At 40.7% G+C, this 19,064-nt stretch overlaps 1 protein-coding gene across 1 annotated transcript; it reads left to right on the top strand.

Moving 5' to 3' along the window:
* The first annotated feature begins 7,768 nt into the window (after positions 1-7,768).
* On the top strand, positions 7,769-18,678 carry CXHXorf66 (chromosome X CXorf66 homolog). The gene is made up of 3 exons (XM_003812297.5): positions 7,769-8,987; positions 16,187-16,340; positions 17,667-18,678. Exons 1-3 carry the CDS (start codon positions 8,900-8,902, stop codon positions 18,508-18,510), a joined length of 1,086 nt encoding a protein of 361 aa, XP_003812345.1. The 5' UTR covers positions 7,769-8,899; the 3' UTR covers positions 18,511-18,678.
* The last annotated feature ends 386 nt before the right edge of the window (positions 18,679-19,064 follow it).

Below are 19,064 nucleotides of genomic sequence, written 5' to 3'. Positions count from 1 at the left end.
TGGTGACTGACAGCTGCAAAAATTGCATATTTCCTTCAAGCCTTCACTAACAGTTTCTACACGGCCATTTCAGCTTTTGCCCGCTGCCACATGTTTTAGATTCTTGTTACGTCAGCACTCCACTTTCACATATTAATTTCTATTTTGGTCACTTTTTTTTTTTTTTTTTGAGACAGAGTTTCACTCTTGTTGCCCAGGCTGGAGTGCAATGGCGCTATCTCAGCTCACTGCAACCTCCGCCTCCCGGATTCAAGCGATTCCCCCGCCTCAGCCTCCCGAGTAGCTGGAATTACAAGTGTGCACCACCACACCCAGCTAATTTTTGTATTTTTAGTAGAGACGGGATTTCTCCATGTGGGTCAGGCTGGTCTCAAACTCCCAACCTCAGGTGATCCACCTGCCTCAGCCTCCAAGGGCTGGGATTATAGGCGTGAGCCACCACGCCCGGCCTTGGTTACCTATTATTACATAACAAGCCACCCTAAAATTTAGTGGCTTAAAACCATTGTATTATCTATCATGGTGCTGTGGGTTTATTGAGATCAGCTGTGAAGCTCTGCTGGTCTATCTTGGGAGCCCTCCTACAGTTGCAGTCACATGATAGCTGAGGCTGGAGTCATCTGGAGGCTTGACTGGGACACTGGTACAGCTGGACTGCTATGTCTCTCCATATGGTCTCAGGGCCTCTACCCTCCACATGACCTCTCCCTGTGGTCTCTGCAGAAGAGTGGCTAGACATTTCACACAGTGGCTCAGGGTTCCCAAAAGTGAGTATTCCAAGAGATAGGAAGCAGAAACTGCCAGTCCTCTTAAAGGCTAGATCTAGAACTGACACAGTGTCCCTTCTACAGCAGTCTGTTAGTTAACACCAGTCACAGGCCAGCCCATATTTAATGTGGGCAGAGATTACACAAGGGTGCAAATGCCAGGTCGTGTGATTCCCTGGGGGCTATCATCAGAATCTAGCTATCACAGAGGGCCAAAGGCAAACTTCACTTACTTCATAATTATTAATTCTTATCTTGGGTTTTGTTTTTGTTGTCTGTATGTTGCAATCCAATGGGCAAAACCTGAGTTAGACTTTCAGACTCACTCGACCAGCAGTAAAATCTCCCAAAGAACAAAGATAATCATAATTCACAGTTGCCTCGTTAACGGGTTCTCTCCTTATTCTAGGCCAATGGAAGTTGATTTTTTGCTCTAAAATAAATTCCTGAAAATTTATTCTCACATGTCTTTCAGAACTGTATATGAGAGCCTAAATACATTTAAAAAAGCAAATTTAAAGTTGTTTGATGATCAAAGAGGATTTGATGGTGCAATGGTCAGAAAGATATTTTGAAATAAGCTTCTGGAAGTTCATCCAAATGTGAGAGCTAACTGATAAAAAAACATAAGAGCTAGTTTGAATCCATCTGGTTAAAATTAAAACCCAATTTCACCATATAATATGGTGTAATACTTGAGAGCTGTTCAGAAGTAGTCAGGTCTAGCAGGTAAGGTCTGGCAGATGCCGTAGGTAAAGTCAGGCAAAATGTGAGGTACCGAGAGGTTAGCTGCCTAAGGCAGAGGTGAACACATTATGCAACATCTATGCTGGCTTTTTTTCTGTTCCTTACATGCACCAACCTCTGACCTGACTTAGAACCCTTTCCCAAGTGGCTCCCCCAACCTGGAATGCTCTCTCTCTGCCCCATCAACTGATGCAACTTAATGCCACTAAATTTGAAAACTTCTACAAATTTGACAAACTCCTACAAACCTACAACGACATGCCATTTTAACCTCATTAGTTTGGCCAAAATTTAAAGTTCTGGCAACTTCAAATGGTAGCAAAGGATGTAAACCAATGGAAACTCTCATACATTGCAGTAGGAACATGAACAGATATAATACAACCACTTTGGAAAAGGATATTAGGTTGTTTTGTAAAAGTTGAACATTTGTATTCACTATAATGCAGCCATTTGTTTCCATGTATATTCCCTAGAGAAACTTTTACGCCATGTCCCACAAGTCATGTACGTGAGCATTTATAGCAGCATTGCACGTAATAGTGAAAAACTGGAAACAAGCCAAGTGTCTATCAGCAGGAAAATGAATGAGTACATTCTGGCACGTTCATGTGCCAGAATTCTATACTGAAATCTATACATTGGTGAAATTGGAATAGAATAGAATTGAATGTATAGAATTCTATACATTGGTGAAAAAAGTACTGCAAGTACACCAAGCAACATGGATGAATCTCACGAGCAACTTTGAGTGAATAAAGCAAGTCACAGGAGAAACGTAAAATGTATAAAAATTCCATTTTTATACATTTCAGAACAAAGCAAAACTAAACACACATACTTTTGGAATAAAACAGTAATGAAAATCAAGGGAATTAAAAAAAAGGATAGTGGCTATCTCAGGGCAAGGAGACAAGAGGATAGGGTCAGAGAGGAGCACCCAAGGAGATTCAGTGGCATTGGTGGTGCTGTTTCCTTAAGTTAGTTGGTGCATTCATAAGTATTGGTTTTATTGTTTAGCTTCATAAGACATAGATATACATTGCCTTGTGTGCAATCGTATTCCTGTAATTTGTATTTCTTTGTACATAGTTTTCTAATGAAACTTTTTTTATAGTTTCCGTTTATATTCCCAGCTTATTTTCAAAACCTCCTGGCTTTGCCACTTACTACCTGTGGGAATTTAGACATGATACTTAGCCGTTCTGGATCTCAGTAGGCTCATCTGTAAAAGGAAGATGATAATGCAATGATAGTGCCTACCCAGCTGGCCTCCACCCAAGGGATTGCTGCGAGAATTCCATGCCTGGCATACGGTGGTGCTAATATGCGCTAGTTCCTCTGAGGGACACTGCATTCCGATGAGCAAACCCTCCAACCTGAACTCCTTGTAAAGATTTAGTAAAAGTAGTCAGCTTTTGGCCGGGTGCGGTGGCTCACGCCTGTAATCCCAGCACTTTGGGAGGCCGAGGCGGGTGGATCACCTGAGGTCAGGAGTTTGAGCCTGGCCAACATGGTGAAACCCCGTCTCTACTAAAAATACAAAAATTAGCCGGGCATCGTGGCCGGCGCCTGTAATCCCAGGTACTCGGGAGGCCGAAGCAAGAGAATCGCTTGAACCAGGGAGGCGAAGTTTGCAGTGAGCTGAGATCGCGCCACTGAACTCCCGCTTGGGCAACAAAGCCAGACTCTGTCGAAAGAAAGAAAGAGAGGGAGGGAGGGAAGGAGGAATTAAGGAAGGAAGGAAGGAAGGAAGGAAGGAAGGAAGGAAGGAAGGAAGGAAGGAAGGAAGGAAGGAAGGAAGGAAGGAAGGAAGGAAGGAAGGAAGGAAGGAAGGGAGAGTCAGCCTTTTTACGGGGTGGTGCGAGGGGACTTGTGTTTCCTCCCCATGTCCTTCCCACTTTTCCTCTACCCCTGGAGAAAAAAAAAAATCTCTAATCATTAGAGCCCTTTTCAAATACAACCTTGGGTCATTAACACCTTAATGTTTGTGTTCCTTGCCCACACGATGGCAGAATAGGCAAAGAAATGTGAAATGCATACTAGAATGTCAAGATCTCCCTTAGAGGATGGTTAAAACCTTCTAGAAAGCAACCTATTACGATTTCATTAATGTCAGTCACTGAACAAATTGAGGCTGGACGACAGTTGAGATCAAACCAGCTATTCATTCTTTATGTGGTAATAACTAGAGCACATTAACAGACATATGGCATATGAGATTTAAAAATAAAGGAAACATAATTTCTAGTACTACAGATGCTTCCTACATGTTCTACCTGAGAGCTCATGCATATATGTGCATGTGTGAAGACCCTGGAGGGCACGCATGTGTACACATGTTGTGAACGTATGCAAGTAAGAATACACATGCCTTTGCACTGGCAGGGAAGTCTTACTGGCTATGCACAGAGATATAAGAGGGGAAGCTGTTAACAGTCTTCTCACCAGAAATGTCCATGCCTGCAAAGAGGAGATGTGTTGGTAACTGCTGGCAGGGGAACATTTAAAATTCCAGTGAACGTGGGTGTCAGATTCATTCTACCTCAGCAGCATCCCCTGTGCTACAGAGGTGTGGCTGGGGGCTGCTGTCCCGAGAACAAGTATGCTGGGTCTGGCTTTGACCCATCAATCTGAATTAATGGCTCAGGGACCTCCGTGCTATTACCCTGTTGTTTATATACACACATCACATCAATTTGTATTCGTTAGAGCCCTTCTGGTTGAAAATGACACAAAGCCAGTTCCAACCAGTGAATCAAAAAAAGGACTATATTAATACATATAATCAAACCACTAGAAGGGTAGCAATGCTGATGGCTGTAGGAAAACAGGAATTGTAACTCTCCTTGGAAGACTCTCCATCTTTCATGTTTATGTTTCTCTTTATGTCACTTTTATTCTTTGTTTATTTTGAGACAGAGTCTCGCTCTGTGGCCTAGGCTGGAGTGCAGTGGCGTGATCTCGGCTCACTGCAACTTCTGCCTCCTGGGTTCAAACAATTCTCCAGCCTCAGCCTCCCAAGTAGCTGGGATTATAGGTGTGTGCTACCATGCCCAGCTAATTTTTGTATTTTTAGTAGAGACGGGGTTTCACCATTTTGGCCAGGCTAGTCTCGGACTCCTGAACTCAAGAGATATGCCCGCCTCAGCCTCCCAAAGTGCTGGGATTACAGGCATGAGCCACCACACCCAGCCACTTTCATCCTTTCTAATTAGCTTACTCCTGCCATCAGGGGCTGTGTCACAGGTACCTTTGGACATCTTTTCCAGGTTTACTGCGCTGGTGGTAAGGGAATTTCTCAGCCCAGATTGTTTGAAAAATCTTTGGGGAAAACTTCTGATTAGCCTGTCCTGAGTCACATGCCCAACTATAAACCAATCACTATGGTTAGAGATGGGAACCGATTACTGGTCTAGCCTGAGCCACATGCTCACCCTTGTGGCCAGGAGAGAGGGATACTATAATTGTTAGTTCTTATCAAGACTATTTGGTTGAGGTGGAAAGAAGTGGTTTTCCAAAATGATAGATTTCCAGCCCCCAAGAAGATAAAACAATTCATTATGTCTGTGAAAAAGAGAAGGAAGGACTGTAAAGTTCCATATATATGTATATATGATCAACCCTATTGATTATATTTTATGTTATTTACATATTCTACCTCCTTAATAATTTTGTGTCCACTCGATTTATCTTGAGCTGAAAGTTGTGTAGTATAACTTTGCTTCTATCTATTTGTTCTTATATCTCTTCTACTTTTTGTTTCATAAAGTTAAACACTAGAGTTGATTGGCAACCACTCACTTTCCATTTGGGGACTCTTCTGCTTCTCTTTCTGGCCCCCATTCTCAAATTGCCTTCAGTCCCTGACTCCTGATATTAACAACATAGGTATTATCTGCTGGCCTACTTTATCGACTCTCTAAAAGTGGGTACTATATCCAATAATAATAACATTTCTTGACCACTTATTTTATTTTATTTTATTCTATTTTATTTTTTTTGAGATGGAGTTTTGCTTTTGTTGCCCAGGCTGGAGTGCAATAGCGCGATCTCGGCTCACTGCAACCTCCACCTCCTGGGTTCAAGCGATTCTCCTGCCTCAGCCTCCCGAGTAGCTGGGACTACAGGTGCCTGCCACCACACCTGGCTAATCTTTGTATTTTTAGTAGAGACGGGGTTTCACCATGCTGGCCAGGCTGGTCTCAAACTCCTGACCTCAGGTGATCCACTCTCCTTGGCCTCCCAAAGTGCTGGGATTACAGGCGTGAGCCACCGTGCCCAGCCACATGTGACTTTTTTTTTTTTTTAACAAGGAAATGGTTTAAGCATTAGTTGTGTATTTTTAAAAATATTTTTATTGCAGAAAATTAATATAACATAAAATTCACTATTTTAACCATTTCTGAGTGTACACTTCAGTGACATCAAGCAGATTCACGTTGCTGTACAGTCATCATCACATCCATATCCAGAAGTTTTCCACCATCCCAAACTGTACCTCTGTCCCCATTAAACAATAATTCCCCGTTCCCCACTCTACCCAGCCCCTGGTAACCACCATTCTACTTTCTGTCTCTATGAATTTGACCACTCTAAGTACCCCATATAAGTGGAATCATACAATATGTGGCTTATTTCTTAGCATAATGTTTTCAGGGTTCATTCATGTTGTATTATATATTGGAATTCCCTTCCTTTTTAAGGCTAAATATTGCTCCGTTGTATGCATATACCGCATTTTGTTTACCCATTTATCTGTTGATGGACATTTAGGTTGTTTCCACCTTTTGGCTATTGCGAATAATACTGCTATGAATATCAGCATATGAATAGTTGTGTGATTTTTTTAAATCCTGAAAAGGAATATTTATAGAATGTTCCCATTTATATGTAGTATGGGTGTGCATCATGTACATAGATATGTATGTAAATATGTAGAAAGAGATCTGAGAGATGCACATCAAATTTTTGTGTCATTGTCTCCAGAATGGGGATAGAGTGGAGTGGGGAAGGAAAAGAGTCTATAACGTTTTATTCTGTATATGTCTGTCTTGTGTATTTTTCATAATGAGAATGGGTTAATATTAATATATTCCTAATGCAATTTTAAAGTGCAATTAAAAATAGAGATGAAGATTTCAGGCATCTTCACAAGCTGTGAGTAAGGAATATTTAAAGCAATTTTAAAGGGGTCAGAAGATCTCAAGGGATAAAGGAAGTCTGAAATACCTCTGTGTGATTTAAAATTTTTATAAGGTGCATATATTTTTTTTAATTAAAAAAAATCAAATGAGGGGAAAAAGTTGAAGGCCCAAGGCGGAATTGCACTGTCAATTGAGGTCCAGAGGAGGGCAGTAGAAATCCCCAAGGTGGCAACTCCAGAAAGATTCCTCTCACCCAGATGAGGGCAAAGGTTCAAACTTGCCATGTGGCTGCTGGGAAGAGCTTAGGAGCTTTTCCTACTACTGATTCCTATAGATATGATGCCAGCCAGACATTGGGAGCAAGACAATCAAATATAATGGTGGAAATCAGAAAAGTGGTACAGGTTAATCTCTGGAGAACCAAGGAGAGAGAAACCAGGAGCAGCCATTCTTCACCAAGAATCATTACACAAGGGCCCAGGCAGGAGCAGCTCTCTGGAGAAAATGACCTAGTGAGATTTTTAGGGGTCTTGGGGACACAGCCCTGTTAAGTACCTGGCTAAGTCCTTGGACCCTTCCCCTCTGCTTTTTAAAGTGGAAAAGAATAAATATGGCCCTGCAGGCTCAAGATACAGAGCTGGGATTAGGGTGAGGGGAGTGGGACAGGCTCATGCAAATGCAGAATCAGATCCTGTCTTTATTTAAATGTTCAATATTTTGTTGGTCATAGATTTTTGGCATTAATTTTGATTTTTAAATATCACGTTAAAATCTTATTTGATTACTGAATTTTGCAACACCCCTTAAATTTTGTGCTACAGGCAAATATCTCACTGGGTTTTACTCTAGTCCTGGCAACAATCAAAACAATAACAACAACAAATATGAAGCAAGAAATGGGGTTTTATAGTGTACTTATTATACACAATTTTTATCAAAATAATACCTAGAATTTCTGAGTGAAATCGATTATTACTAACATGCTAGTCATGTAAACTTGCAAATGAAATAAAATCATATAAATCTATGTTAAAGCCAAAGAAAGTAAAGTGTTTTTGTAACCATTATGAATATGAAGTTAATGTTCAAATTAATTTGGAAGCTGTTTCTGAAATACTGGCTTTAAGATATTTGTCTACCATGTATCCAACATTAGGGAAAAAAAAAAAAAAACCTGATTTCTTTTTTTAAAAAAGGTGACAGATACATTCTTTCACTTTATAAGCCCTATTCAAATTTTCAAAAGCAGCTTATTCAAAAGCAATAGAATAACATTTTCTGATTTTTATACAGTTAAAAAGTATGAGCAGGATTATTTAGACCTTCAGGGTAAAACTGAGTTGTATTTTTTTTTTTTTTTTGGTTTTTTATTTTTTTTAAGATGGAGTCTTGCTCTGCCACCCAGGCTGCAGTGCAGTGGCGCCATCTAGGCTCACTGCAACCTCTGCCTCCTGGGTTCAAGTGATTGTCTTGTGTTAGCCTCCTGAGTAGCTGGGATTACAGGCACCTGCCACTACGCCCGGCTAATTTTTGCATTTTTTTTTTTATGGTAGAGAGGGGGTTTCACAATATTGGCCAGGCTGGGGGTTTTCCAATTAATATTTAATTTTATTATATTCCAATGGCCCCAAATGCATAATTTCAAAGACTGTCACCTTTATAGGACATGTTCTTTCATTTCTTTTTTACTCTTTATTTTATTTTTTTTGAGACAGAGTCTTGCTCTGTCGCCCAGGCTGGAGTGCAGTGGCGCAATCTCGGCTCACTGCAACCTCCACCTCCCGGGTTTAAGTGATTCTCCTGCCTCAGCCTCCCAAGTGGCTGGGATTACAGGTGCCCACCACCATGCCCAGCTATTTTTGCATTTTAATAGAGACAGGGTTTTACCGTGTTGGCCAGGCTGGTCTTGAACTCCTGACCTCAAGTGATCCGCCCACCTCCGCCTCCGAAAGTGCTGGGATTACAGCTGTGAGCCACCGTGCCTTGAACCCGGGAGGTGGAGGCTGCAGAGAGCCAAGATGATGCCATTGCACTCCAGCCTGAGCCAAACTCCGTCTCAAAAAAAAAAAAGTCATTTGGTAAAATTTGTATACAGAAGCTTATGCTTCCCTATGGTGAGATTATGTTGTCAGAGTATGACACACAATGGTAATGATGTCATAAATGCCTAGAACACTCTGAACTGTATAAATTCAGTAGTTACCTTAGTAGACAAATCATTTGAACCAAGTTGCGGACATGAATCTTGTTATTTGTGTCCTACTTTTGTCCATTTGGAAAAATAATTGTATGACTACAAACCAAACCAATGGATCTTCTACTACAGGTAGGTGCCTAACCTTAAAACTTGTAAATTATGATCTGTTATAGTATACATTAAAGTAGTTGATTAGAAACGCCAGCTGTATTTAAGAAATCTGCTGTTACTTTTAGCAGTGTTAACATTAGTAGGTCTTCAAGAATTTCTAATACAACAGCTGATATTAAAAAACTTAAGCAAAATATAAGCATCAAGATGACAGACTTATGGTCCTCCTTTACCACCCTTCCCCACTCAATATACCAACCTGTCCCCACCAAACTAGCTAATACTATATAAATGAATCTGGCAAGGGACTTAACATACAGTAGGGGTTTATTTTTGTTTTTTGTTTTTTTACTTTAAGTTCTGGCATACATGTGCAGAACTTGCAGGTTTGTTACACAGGTATACATGTGCCATGGTGGTTTGCTGCACCTGTCAACCCATTATCTAGGTTTTAAGCCCCACATGCATTAGGTATTTGTCCTAATCCTCTCCCTCCCCTTGCCCCCAACCCCCACAACAGGCCCCAGTGTGTGATGTTCCTCTCCCTGTGTCCATGTGTTCTCATTGTTCAACTCCCACTTATGAGTGAGAACATGCAGTGTTTGGTTTTCTGTTCCTCTGTTAGTTTGCTGAGAATGATGGTTTCCAGCTTTACCCATGTCCCTGCACAGGACATGAACTCACTCTTTTTTATGGCTGCATAGTATTCCACGGTGTATATGTGCCACATTTTCTTAAACCAGTCTATCATTGATGGGCATTTGGGTTGGTTCCAGGTCTTTGCTATTGTAAATAGTGCTGCAATAAACATACGTGTGTATGCGTCTTTACAGTAGAATGATTTATAATCCTTTGGGTATATATCCAGTAATGGGATTGCTGGGTCAAATGGTATTTCTGGTTCTAGATCCTTGAGGGATTGCCACACTGTCTTCCACAGTGGTTGAACTAATTTACACTCCAACCAACAGTGTAAAAGCGTTCCTATTTCTCCTCCTCTCATCAGCATCTGTTGTTTCCAGACTTTTTAATGATCACCATTTTAACTGGCATGAGATGGTATCTCATTGTGGTTTTGATTTGCATTTCTCTAATGACCAGTGATGATGAGCTTTTTTTCGTATGTTTGTTGACCACATAAATGTCTTCTTTTGAGAAGTGTCTGTTCGTATCCTTCGCCAACTTTTTGATGGGGGTGTTTGTTTTTTCTTGTAAATTTGTTTAAGTTCCTTGTAGATTCTGGATATTAGCCCTTTCTCAGATGGATAGATTGTAAAAATTTTCTCCCATTCTGTAGGTTGCGTGTTTACTCTGATGATAGTTTCTTTTGCTGTGCAGAAGCTCTTTAGTTTAATTAGATTCCATTTGTCAATTTTGGCTTTTGTTGCCATTGCTTTTGGTGTTTTAGTCATGAAGCCTTTGCCCATGCCTATGTCCTGAATGGTATTGCCTAGGTTTTCTTCTAGGGTTTTTATGGTTTTAGGTTTTACATTGAAGTCTTTAATCCATCTTGAGTTAATTTTTGAATAAGGTGTAAAAAAGGGATCCAGTTTCTGTTTTCTGCACATGGCTAGCCAGTTTTGCCAGCACCGTTTATTAAATAGGGAATCCTTTCCCCATTACTTGTTTTTGTCAGGTTTGTCAAAGATCAGATGGCTTTAAATGTGTGGTGTCATTTCTGAGGCCTCTGTTTTGTTCCTTTGGTCTATGTATCTGTTTTGGTACCAGCACCATACTGTTTTGGTTACTGTAGCCTTGTAGTATAGTTTGAAGTAAGGTAGAGTGATGCTTCCAGCTTTGTTCTTTTTGCTTAGGATTGTCTTTGCTATACAGACTCTTTTTTGGTTCCATATGAGATTTAAAGTAGTTTTTTTTAATTCTGTGAAGAAAGTCAGTGGTAGCTTGATGGGAATAGCATTGAATCTATAAATTACTTCAGGCAGTATGGCCATTTTCACGATATTGATTCTTCCTATCCATGAGCATGGAATGTTTTTCCATTTGTTTGTGACCTCTCTTATTTCCTTGAGCAGTGGTTTGTAGTTCTCCTTGAAGAGTTCCTTCACATCTCTTGTAAGTTGTATTCCTAGGTATTTTATTCTCTTTGTAGTAATTGTGAATGGGAGTTCACTTATGATTTGGCTCTCTGCTTGTCTATTATTGGTGTATAGGAATCCTTGTGATTTTTGCACATTGATTTTGTATCCTGAGACTTTGCTGAATTTGCTTATCAGCTTAAGGAGATTTTGGGCTAAGATGATGGGATTTTCTAAATATACAATCATGTCATCTGCAAACAGAGACAATTTGACTTTCTTTCTATTTGAATACGCTTTATTTCTTTCTCTTGCCCAATTGCCCTGGCCAGAAGTTCCAATACTATGTTGAATAGGAGTGGTGAGAGGGCATCCTTGTCTTGTGCAGGTTTTCAAAGGGGATGCTTCCAGCTTTTGTCCTTTCAGTATGATATTGGCTATGGGTTTGTCATAAATAGCTCTTATTATTTTGAGATATGTTCCATCAATACCTAGTTTATTGAGAGTTTTTAGCATGAAGGGGTGTTGAATTTTATCAAAGGCCTTTGCTGCATCTATTGAGATAATCATGTGGCTTTTGTAATTGGTTCTGTTTATGTGATGGATTACATTTATTGATTTACGTTTGTTGAACCAGCCTTGCATCCCAGGGATGAAGCCGACTTGATGGTGGTGGATAAGCTGTTTGATGTGCTGCTGGATTCGGTTTGCCAGTATTTTATTGAGGATTTTAGCATCAATGTTCATCAGGGATATTGACCTGAAATTTTCCTTTTTTGTTGTGTCTCTGCCAGGTTTTCATATCAGGATGATGCCGGCCTCATAAAACGAGTTAGGGAGGAGTCCCTCTTTTTCTATTATTTAAAATAGTTTCAGAAGGAATGGTACCAGCTCCTATTTGTACCTCTGGTAGAATTTGGCTGTGAATTGTCTGGTCCTGGGCTTTTTTTGGTTGGTAGGCTATTAATTACTGCCTCAATTTCAGAACTTGTTATTGGTCTATTCACGGACTTGACTTCTTCCTAGTTTAGTCTTGGGAGAATGTGTGTGTCCAGGAATTTATCCATTTCTTCTAGATTTTCTAGTTTATTTGCATAGAGGTGTTTATACTATTCTCTGATGGTAGTTTGTATTTCTGTAGGATCAGTGGTGATACCCCCTTTATTATTTTTTATTGTGTCTATTTGATTCTTCTCTCTTTTCTTCTTTATTAGTCTGGCTAGTGGTCTATATATTTTATTAATGTTTTCAATAAACCAGCTCCTGGATTCATTGATTTTTTTTGAAGGGTTTTTCATGTGTCTATCTCCTTCAGTTCTGCTCTGATCTTAATTATTTCCTGTCTTCTGCTAGCTTTTGAATGAGTTTGCTCTTGCTTCTCTAGTTCTTTTAATTGTGATATTAGGGTGTCAATTTCAGATCTTTCCTGCTTTCTGATGTGGGCATTTAGTGCTATAAATTTCCCACTTAACACTGTATTAGCTGTGTCCCAGAGATGCTGGTACGTTGATTCTTTGATCTCATTAGTTTCAAAGAACTTCTTTATTTCTGACTTAATTTTGTTATGTACCCAGCGGTCATTCAGGAGCAGGTTGTTCAGTTTCCATGTAGTTGTGTGGTTTTGAGTGAGTTTCTTAAACCTGAGTTCTAATTTGATTGCACTGTGATCTGAAAGACCGTTTGTTATGATTTCCGTTCTTTTGCATTTGCTGAGGAGTGTTTTACTTCCAATCACGTGGTTGGTTTTAGAATAAGTGCTATGTGGTGCTGAGAAGAATGTATATTCTGTTGATTTGGGTTGGAGAGTTCTATTAGGTCCACTTGGTCCAGAGCTGAGTTCAAGTTGTGAATATCCTTGTTAATTTTCTGTCTCATTGATCTGTCTAATATTGACAGTGGGATGTTAAAGTTTCCCACTATTATTGTGTGGGAGTCTAAGTCTCTTTGTAGGTGTCTAAGAGTTTGTTGTATGAATCTGGGTGCTCCTGTATTGGGTGCATATCTATTTAGGATAGTTGGCTCTTCTTGTTGCATTGATACCTTTACCATTATGTAATGCCCTTGTTTGTCTTTTTTGATCTTTGTTGGTTTAAAGTCCGTTTTTTCAGAGGCTAGGATTGCAACCCCTGCTTTTTTTGGCTTTCCATTCACTTGGTAAATATTCCTCCATTCCTTTATTTTGAGCCTATGTGTGTCTTTTCACGTGTGATGGGTCTCCTGAATACAGCATACTGATGAGTCTTGACTCTTTATCCAATTTGCCAGTCTATGTCTTTTAATTGGAGCATTTAGACCATTTACATTGAAGGTTAATATTATTATGTGTGAAGTTGATCCTGTCATCATGATGCTAGTTGGTTATTTTGCACATTAGTTGTTGCAGTTTCTTCATAGTGTCATTGATCTTTATATTTTGGTGTGTTTCTGCAGTGGCTGGTACTGGTTTTTGCTTTCTATATTTAGTGCTTCCTTCAGGAGCTCTTGTAAGGCAGGCCTGGTGGTGACAAAAATCCCTCAGTATTTGCTTGTCTGGAAAGGATTTTATTTCTCTTTCATTTATGAAACTTAGTTTGACTGGATATAAAATTCTGAGTTGAAAATTCTTTTCTTTAAGAATGTTGAATATTGGCCCCCACTCTCTTCTGGCTTGTAGAGTTTCTGCAGAGAGATCCTCTGTTAGTTTGATGAGCTTCCCTTTGTAGGTAATCTGACCTTTCTCTCTGGCTGTGCTTAACATTTTTTCCTTCGTTTCAACCTTGGAGAATCTGATGATTATGTGTCTTGGGGTTGCTCTTCTCCAGGAGTATCTTAGTGGTGTTCATTGTATTTTCTGAATTTGAAAGTTGGCCTGTCTTGCTAGGTTGGGGAAGTTCTCCTGGATAATATCCTGAAGTGTGTTTTCCAACTTGGTTCCATTCTCCCCGTCACTTTCAGGTGCACCAATCAATCGTAGGTTTGGTCTTTTCACATAGTCCCATATTTCTTGGAGGCTTTGTTCATTTTGTTTTTCATTCTTTTTTCTCTAATCCTGTTTTCACACCTTATTTCAGTAAGTTGATCTTCAATCTCTGATATCCTTTCTTCTGCTTGATTGATTTGGCTATTGATACTTGTATGTGCATCACGAAGTTCTCGTGCTGTGTTTTTCACCTCCATCAGGTCATTTATGTTCTTCTCTAAATTGGTTATTCTAGTTAGCCATTTCTGTAACCTTTTATCAAGGTTCTTAGCTTCCTTGCATTTGGTTAGGACATGCTCCTTTAGCTCAGAGGAGTTTGTTATTACCCATCTTCTGAAGTCTACTTCTGTCAATTCATCAAACTCATTCTTTGTCTAGTTTTGTGCCCTTGCTGGAGAGGAGTTGTGATCATTTGGAGGAGAAAAGACATTTTGGTTTTTGGAATTTTCAGCATTTTTGTGCTGGGTTTTCCTCATCTTTGTGGATTTATCTACCTTTGATCTTTGAGGCTAATGACCTTTGGATGGGGTTTTTGTGTGGGGGTCCTTTTTGTTGATGTTGATATTGTTGCTTTCTGTTTCTTAGTTTTTCTTCTAACAGTCAGGCCCCTCTTCTGCAGGTCTGCTGCAGTTTGCTGGAGGTCCACTCCAGACCCTATTTGCCTGGGTATCACCAGCGGAGGCTGCAGAACAACAAAGATTGCTGCCTGCTCCCTCCTCTGGAAGCTTTGTCCCAGAGGGGCACTAGCCTGATGCCAGCCAGAGCTCTCCTGTATGAGGTGTCTGTTGACCCCTGCTGGGAGGTCTCTCCATCCGGGAGGCACGGGAGAGTCAGGGACCCACTTGAGGAGGCAGTCTGTCTCTTAGCAGCTCTGTGCTGGAAGAATCCTCCTTGTCAGAATCCACTGCTCTCTTCAGAGCTGGCAGGCAGGAATGTTTAAATCCGCAGAAACTGTGCCTACAGCCACCCGTTCCCCCAGGTGCTCTGTCCCAGGGAGGTGGGAGTTTTATCTGTAAGCCCCTGACTGGGGCTGTTGCCTTTCTTTCAGAGATGCCCTACCCAGTGAGGAGGAATCTAGAGAGGCAGTCTGGCCACAGTTGCTTTGCAGCGCTGTGGTGAGTTCCACCCAGTCCGAACTTCCTGGCCTCCTTAGCACTGTCAGGGGGAAAAGTGCCTCCTGAAGCCTCAGTAATGGTGGACGCCCCTCCCCCCACCAAGCTCCATCGTCCTGGGTCTACTTCAGACTGCTGTGCTGGCATCGAGAATTTCAAGCCAGTAGATCTTAGCTTGCTGGGCTCCATGGGAGTCGGATCTGCTGAGCGAGACCACGTGGCTCCCTGGGTTCAGCCCCCTTTCCAGGAGAGTGAATGGTTCTGTCTCACTGGGCTTCCAGGTGCCACTGGGGGGAAAAAAACTGCTACAGCTAGCTCTGTGTCTGCCCAAATAGCCACCCAGTTTTGTGCTTGAAACCTAGGGCCCTGGTGTTGTAGGCACACGAGAGAATCTCCTGGTCTGTGGATTGCCAAAACCATGGGAAAAGCATAGTATCTGGGCTGGATAGTACAGTCCCTCACTGCTTCCCTTGGCTGGGAGAAGGAGGCCCCTGGCTCCTTGCACTTCCCAGGTGAGGCAATGCCCCACTCTGCTTCTGCTCACCCTCCTTCGGCTGCACCCATTGCAGTCCCAATGAGATGAACTGGGTACCCCTAAGTAGTTCCAGTGAGATGAACTGGGTACCTCAGTTGGAAATGCAGATATCACCCCCCTTCTGCATTGGTCTCGCTGGGAGCTGCAGACCAGAGCTGTTCCTATTTGGCCATCTTGCCAGATCTCCAGCATATAGTAGGTTTTTAACAGAGGTTTGTTTTTATCACATCCTTTTTCAATTACACACACACATTCACACACACGTTAACACTCAAGTACACTTATACATGCAAGACATACACACACAGATTCAAAAACCTGGGTAATGTGATAAGCAAGCCAAGATTCAGGGATAACCCAGGTAATGGTATGGATTAGTCAGCGATGCCTCCCAGATTTAGCTTCTGGACTGGCTGGATCCATGAGGTAAAAACATAACAGTGGTACAATTAATCAGGTTTAAAAAATAATTGATGAAGAAATGTTACTACACTATCTACACTATCAAACCACTATCAATGTGGAAAAAAACTTGGTTACTTAACACCTTCTCTGATTATACAATCTCTTTGCAGGAGATAAACCTGTTGAATCAATGCAGACAAAATTGAACTACCTTAGAAGAAATCTACTCATTTTAGTTGGTATTATCATCATGGTTTTTGTCTTTATCTGTTTTTGTTATCTCCATTATAATTGTCTGAGCGATGATGCGTCCAAAGCAGGAATGTAAGTTTTACTCCTTTAAATTAAGAGTGCGAGGTGTGTGTGTGTGTACATATAGCGGAGGTTTCATTGTTGTTCAGGTTACTTAATATTAACTTTAGACTTCTGAAGAGCTACCAACCTTTTGTAGGTGAATATTTTCCCTTAAATTATATCAGCTCTTAAATATTCTCTAGTACATTATTAACTTCAGTCAAAGTGTCTCTTGTTCAAGGTTCAGCTGAACTCCAGGACATTAATTGCATTATAAATTCAGTGCAGGAAAGGAGGGCATGAATATCCAAATAAGAGTGGGAAAATGAAGAGAAAGAGAGAGGGAATTGGGTCTCTGTTTTTCAAAGACAATAAAACATTTTGGATAATCTACCATTTTAAGACTTAATCACATGAAAAATTATTCACTGTTGTTGCTCTCATGATCTCAGTGCCTGCCTTTTATATACTAGTTCCCTAAAAATATCCCATTCCAAAGACTGGTGACTAAAACGTGGTACTAGTACTGTATTCCTTTAGTTTCAGAGGAATGTTATGAATTTAAATATGCACCGATAACTTGATGTTGTAAATATGATACAAAAACAATGACTTTTCCTACAGTTTTTTTCTTGTGATACATTATCAATTTGTGACTTTTTTATAAAAAGTTTAATTCTGAAATAAGTGAGGTTCATTCTCTCTCTCTCTTTCTCTTTGTGTGTGTGTGTGTGTGTGTGTTTCTCTCTTTTTACAGCAGATTTGAAATAACTTTGTGTAATTCTATATGTGGATTATATGGTTATCTAATGTGGTTAAATAGTAAAATGCTCTTAAGAAAAAGCATTAAACAAGAGTCCATATTTATAACCTTAGTTGTGGCTTTCACCACTCCAATTCTGTTTTTGTGTTTTTGTTTGTTTGTTTTTGAGACAGAGTCTCACTTTGTCACCCAGGCTGGAGTGCAATGGCATGATCTCGGCTCACTGCAACCTCTGCCTCCCAGGTTCAGACGATTCTCCTGCCTCAGCCTCCCAAGTAGCTGGGGACTACAGGTGTGCGCCACCACACCAGGCTAATTTTTGTATTTTTAGTAGAGATGGAGTTTCACCATGTTGGCCAGCCTGGTCTCAAACTCCTGGCCTCAAGTGATCTGCCCACCTCGTCCTCCCAAAGTGTGGGATTACAGGTGTGAACCACTGCACCCAGCCGTCACACTCCGATTCTTACTGTGTTCAGTTTTCATATTAAAGCCCCAAAAGACCACAGGTCTAAGCAGTACCATATGTTCTCTGATAATAGTAATAGGTCTCTTTTGTTTTAAATCATTATACTCCAAATTTTCTATACTTTCAGGGTCAAGAAAAAAGGCATAACAGCCAAGTCATCCAAAACATCATTCAGTGAAGCCAAGACAGCCTCTCAATGCAGTCCAGAAACACAACCCATGCTATCTACTGCAGACAAGTCATCTGATTCCTCGAGTCCAGAAAGGGCATCCGCACAATCCAGCACAGAAAAATTAATCAGACCCTCAAGTCTACAAAAGCCATCCATACCAAACAGTGCAGGAAAGTTAACTAGGCCATCATATCCAAAAAGGTCATCCAAGTCATCATGCTCAAAAAAATTAAGCAAGTCATCTCACCTGGAAAAGGCACATAAGAAAGGCAGCCTAGAAAAATTATGTAAGCTAGACTATGTGTGTAAGCTAGCCAGTTCAGATAAGCCAGTCAGGCCACCTCAGCTATTCAAGCCACTTTATTCATCTCATCCACAAAATGAAATCTCACCATCCAAGCCATTCGGTCTACAGGAATTGGCTAAGCCTCCCAAACATTTTAATCCAAAAAGGTCAGTGAGTCTAGGCAGGGCAGCCTTATTATCCAACTCTGAATTAGCTGAAACTTGTCAACCCTACAAGAAAAAACATCTTGTTGCCAAAACTTATAGGCCTTTGGTCAATGATATTTCTGAGGCAAAGGAGAAAAACACTCAAAACCTACATGTTTCAAGCAAAGTCAAGTCCTCTTCCAGGTCCTTTCGTAAGTTAGATTCCAGGAACAATGCATACGGTGATCATGTGAATGACAGCAATACGATGAAATATTATAGTGAGGTTGACAGTGATAAAGTTATAATCATTACGTGCGACAGAGGGTACAATCAAGTCACCTCTGAAGTAACCCTAAATGATTAGGAGCTCAACAAAAATAAAATCCAAGTGTGAAAGAGCAAACTTATACCAACTATTTTATGCTCATCATCCCTTAAGAAACCAGTAGAGGGAAAAATCACTATCAAGATCACCCATATCTGTCTTGGAGGCGATTTATTTTAAAAATATCAATAAAATGCATGACATAAATTACTATTGTAATTATTATTTCATTTTAGGGGGCACAAGGATCTTTTGATGTCTCTTACTTAGACCTGGTCACTTGGATAAGAACCATAAACATACACTCACACAAACCTAGAAAGAAATTGCAAGATGGGGCCGGGTACGGTGGCTCACACCTGTAATCCTAGCACTTTGGGAGGCTGAGGCGAGCAGATCACCTGAGATCAGAAGTTCGAGACCAGCCTGGCCAACGTGGTAAAATCTCGTCTCTACTAAAATTACAAAAATTAGCCAGGCGTGGTAGTGGGCGTCTGTAATCCCAGCTACTCGGGAGGCTAAGGCAGGAGAATCGCTTGAATCCAGGAGGCGGAGGTTGCAGTGAGCCGAGATCGAAGAGCTGCCCTCCAGCC

Source organism: Pan paniscus, chromosome X (genome assembly GCF_029289425.2).
Source record: "Pan paniscus chromosome X, NHGRI_mPanPan1-v2.0_pri, whole genome shotgun sequence".
NCBI lineage: Eukaryota > Metazoa > Chordata > Mammalia > Primates > Hominidae > Pan > Pan paniscus.
Note: the sequence above shows the minus strand (reverse complement) of the source record. Positions and strands in the feature narration are given on the sequence as shown.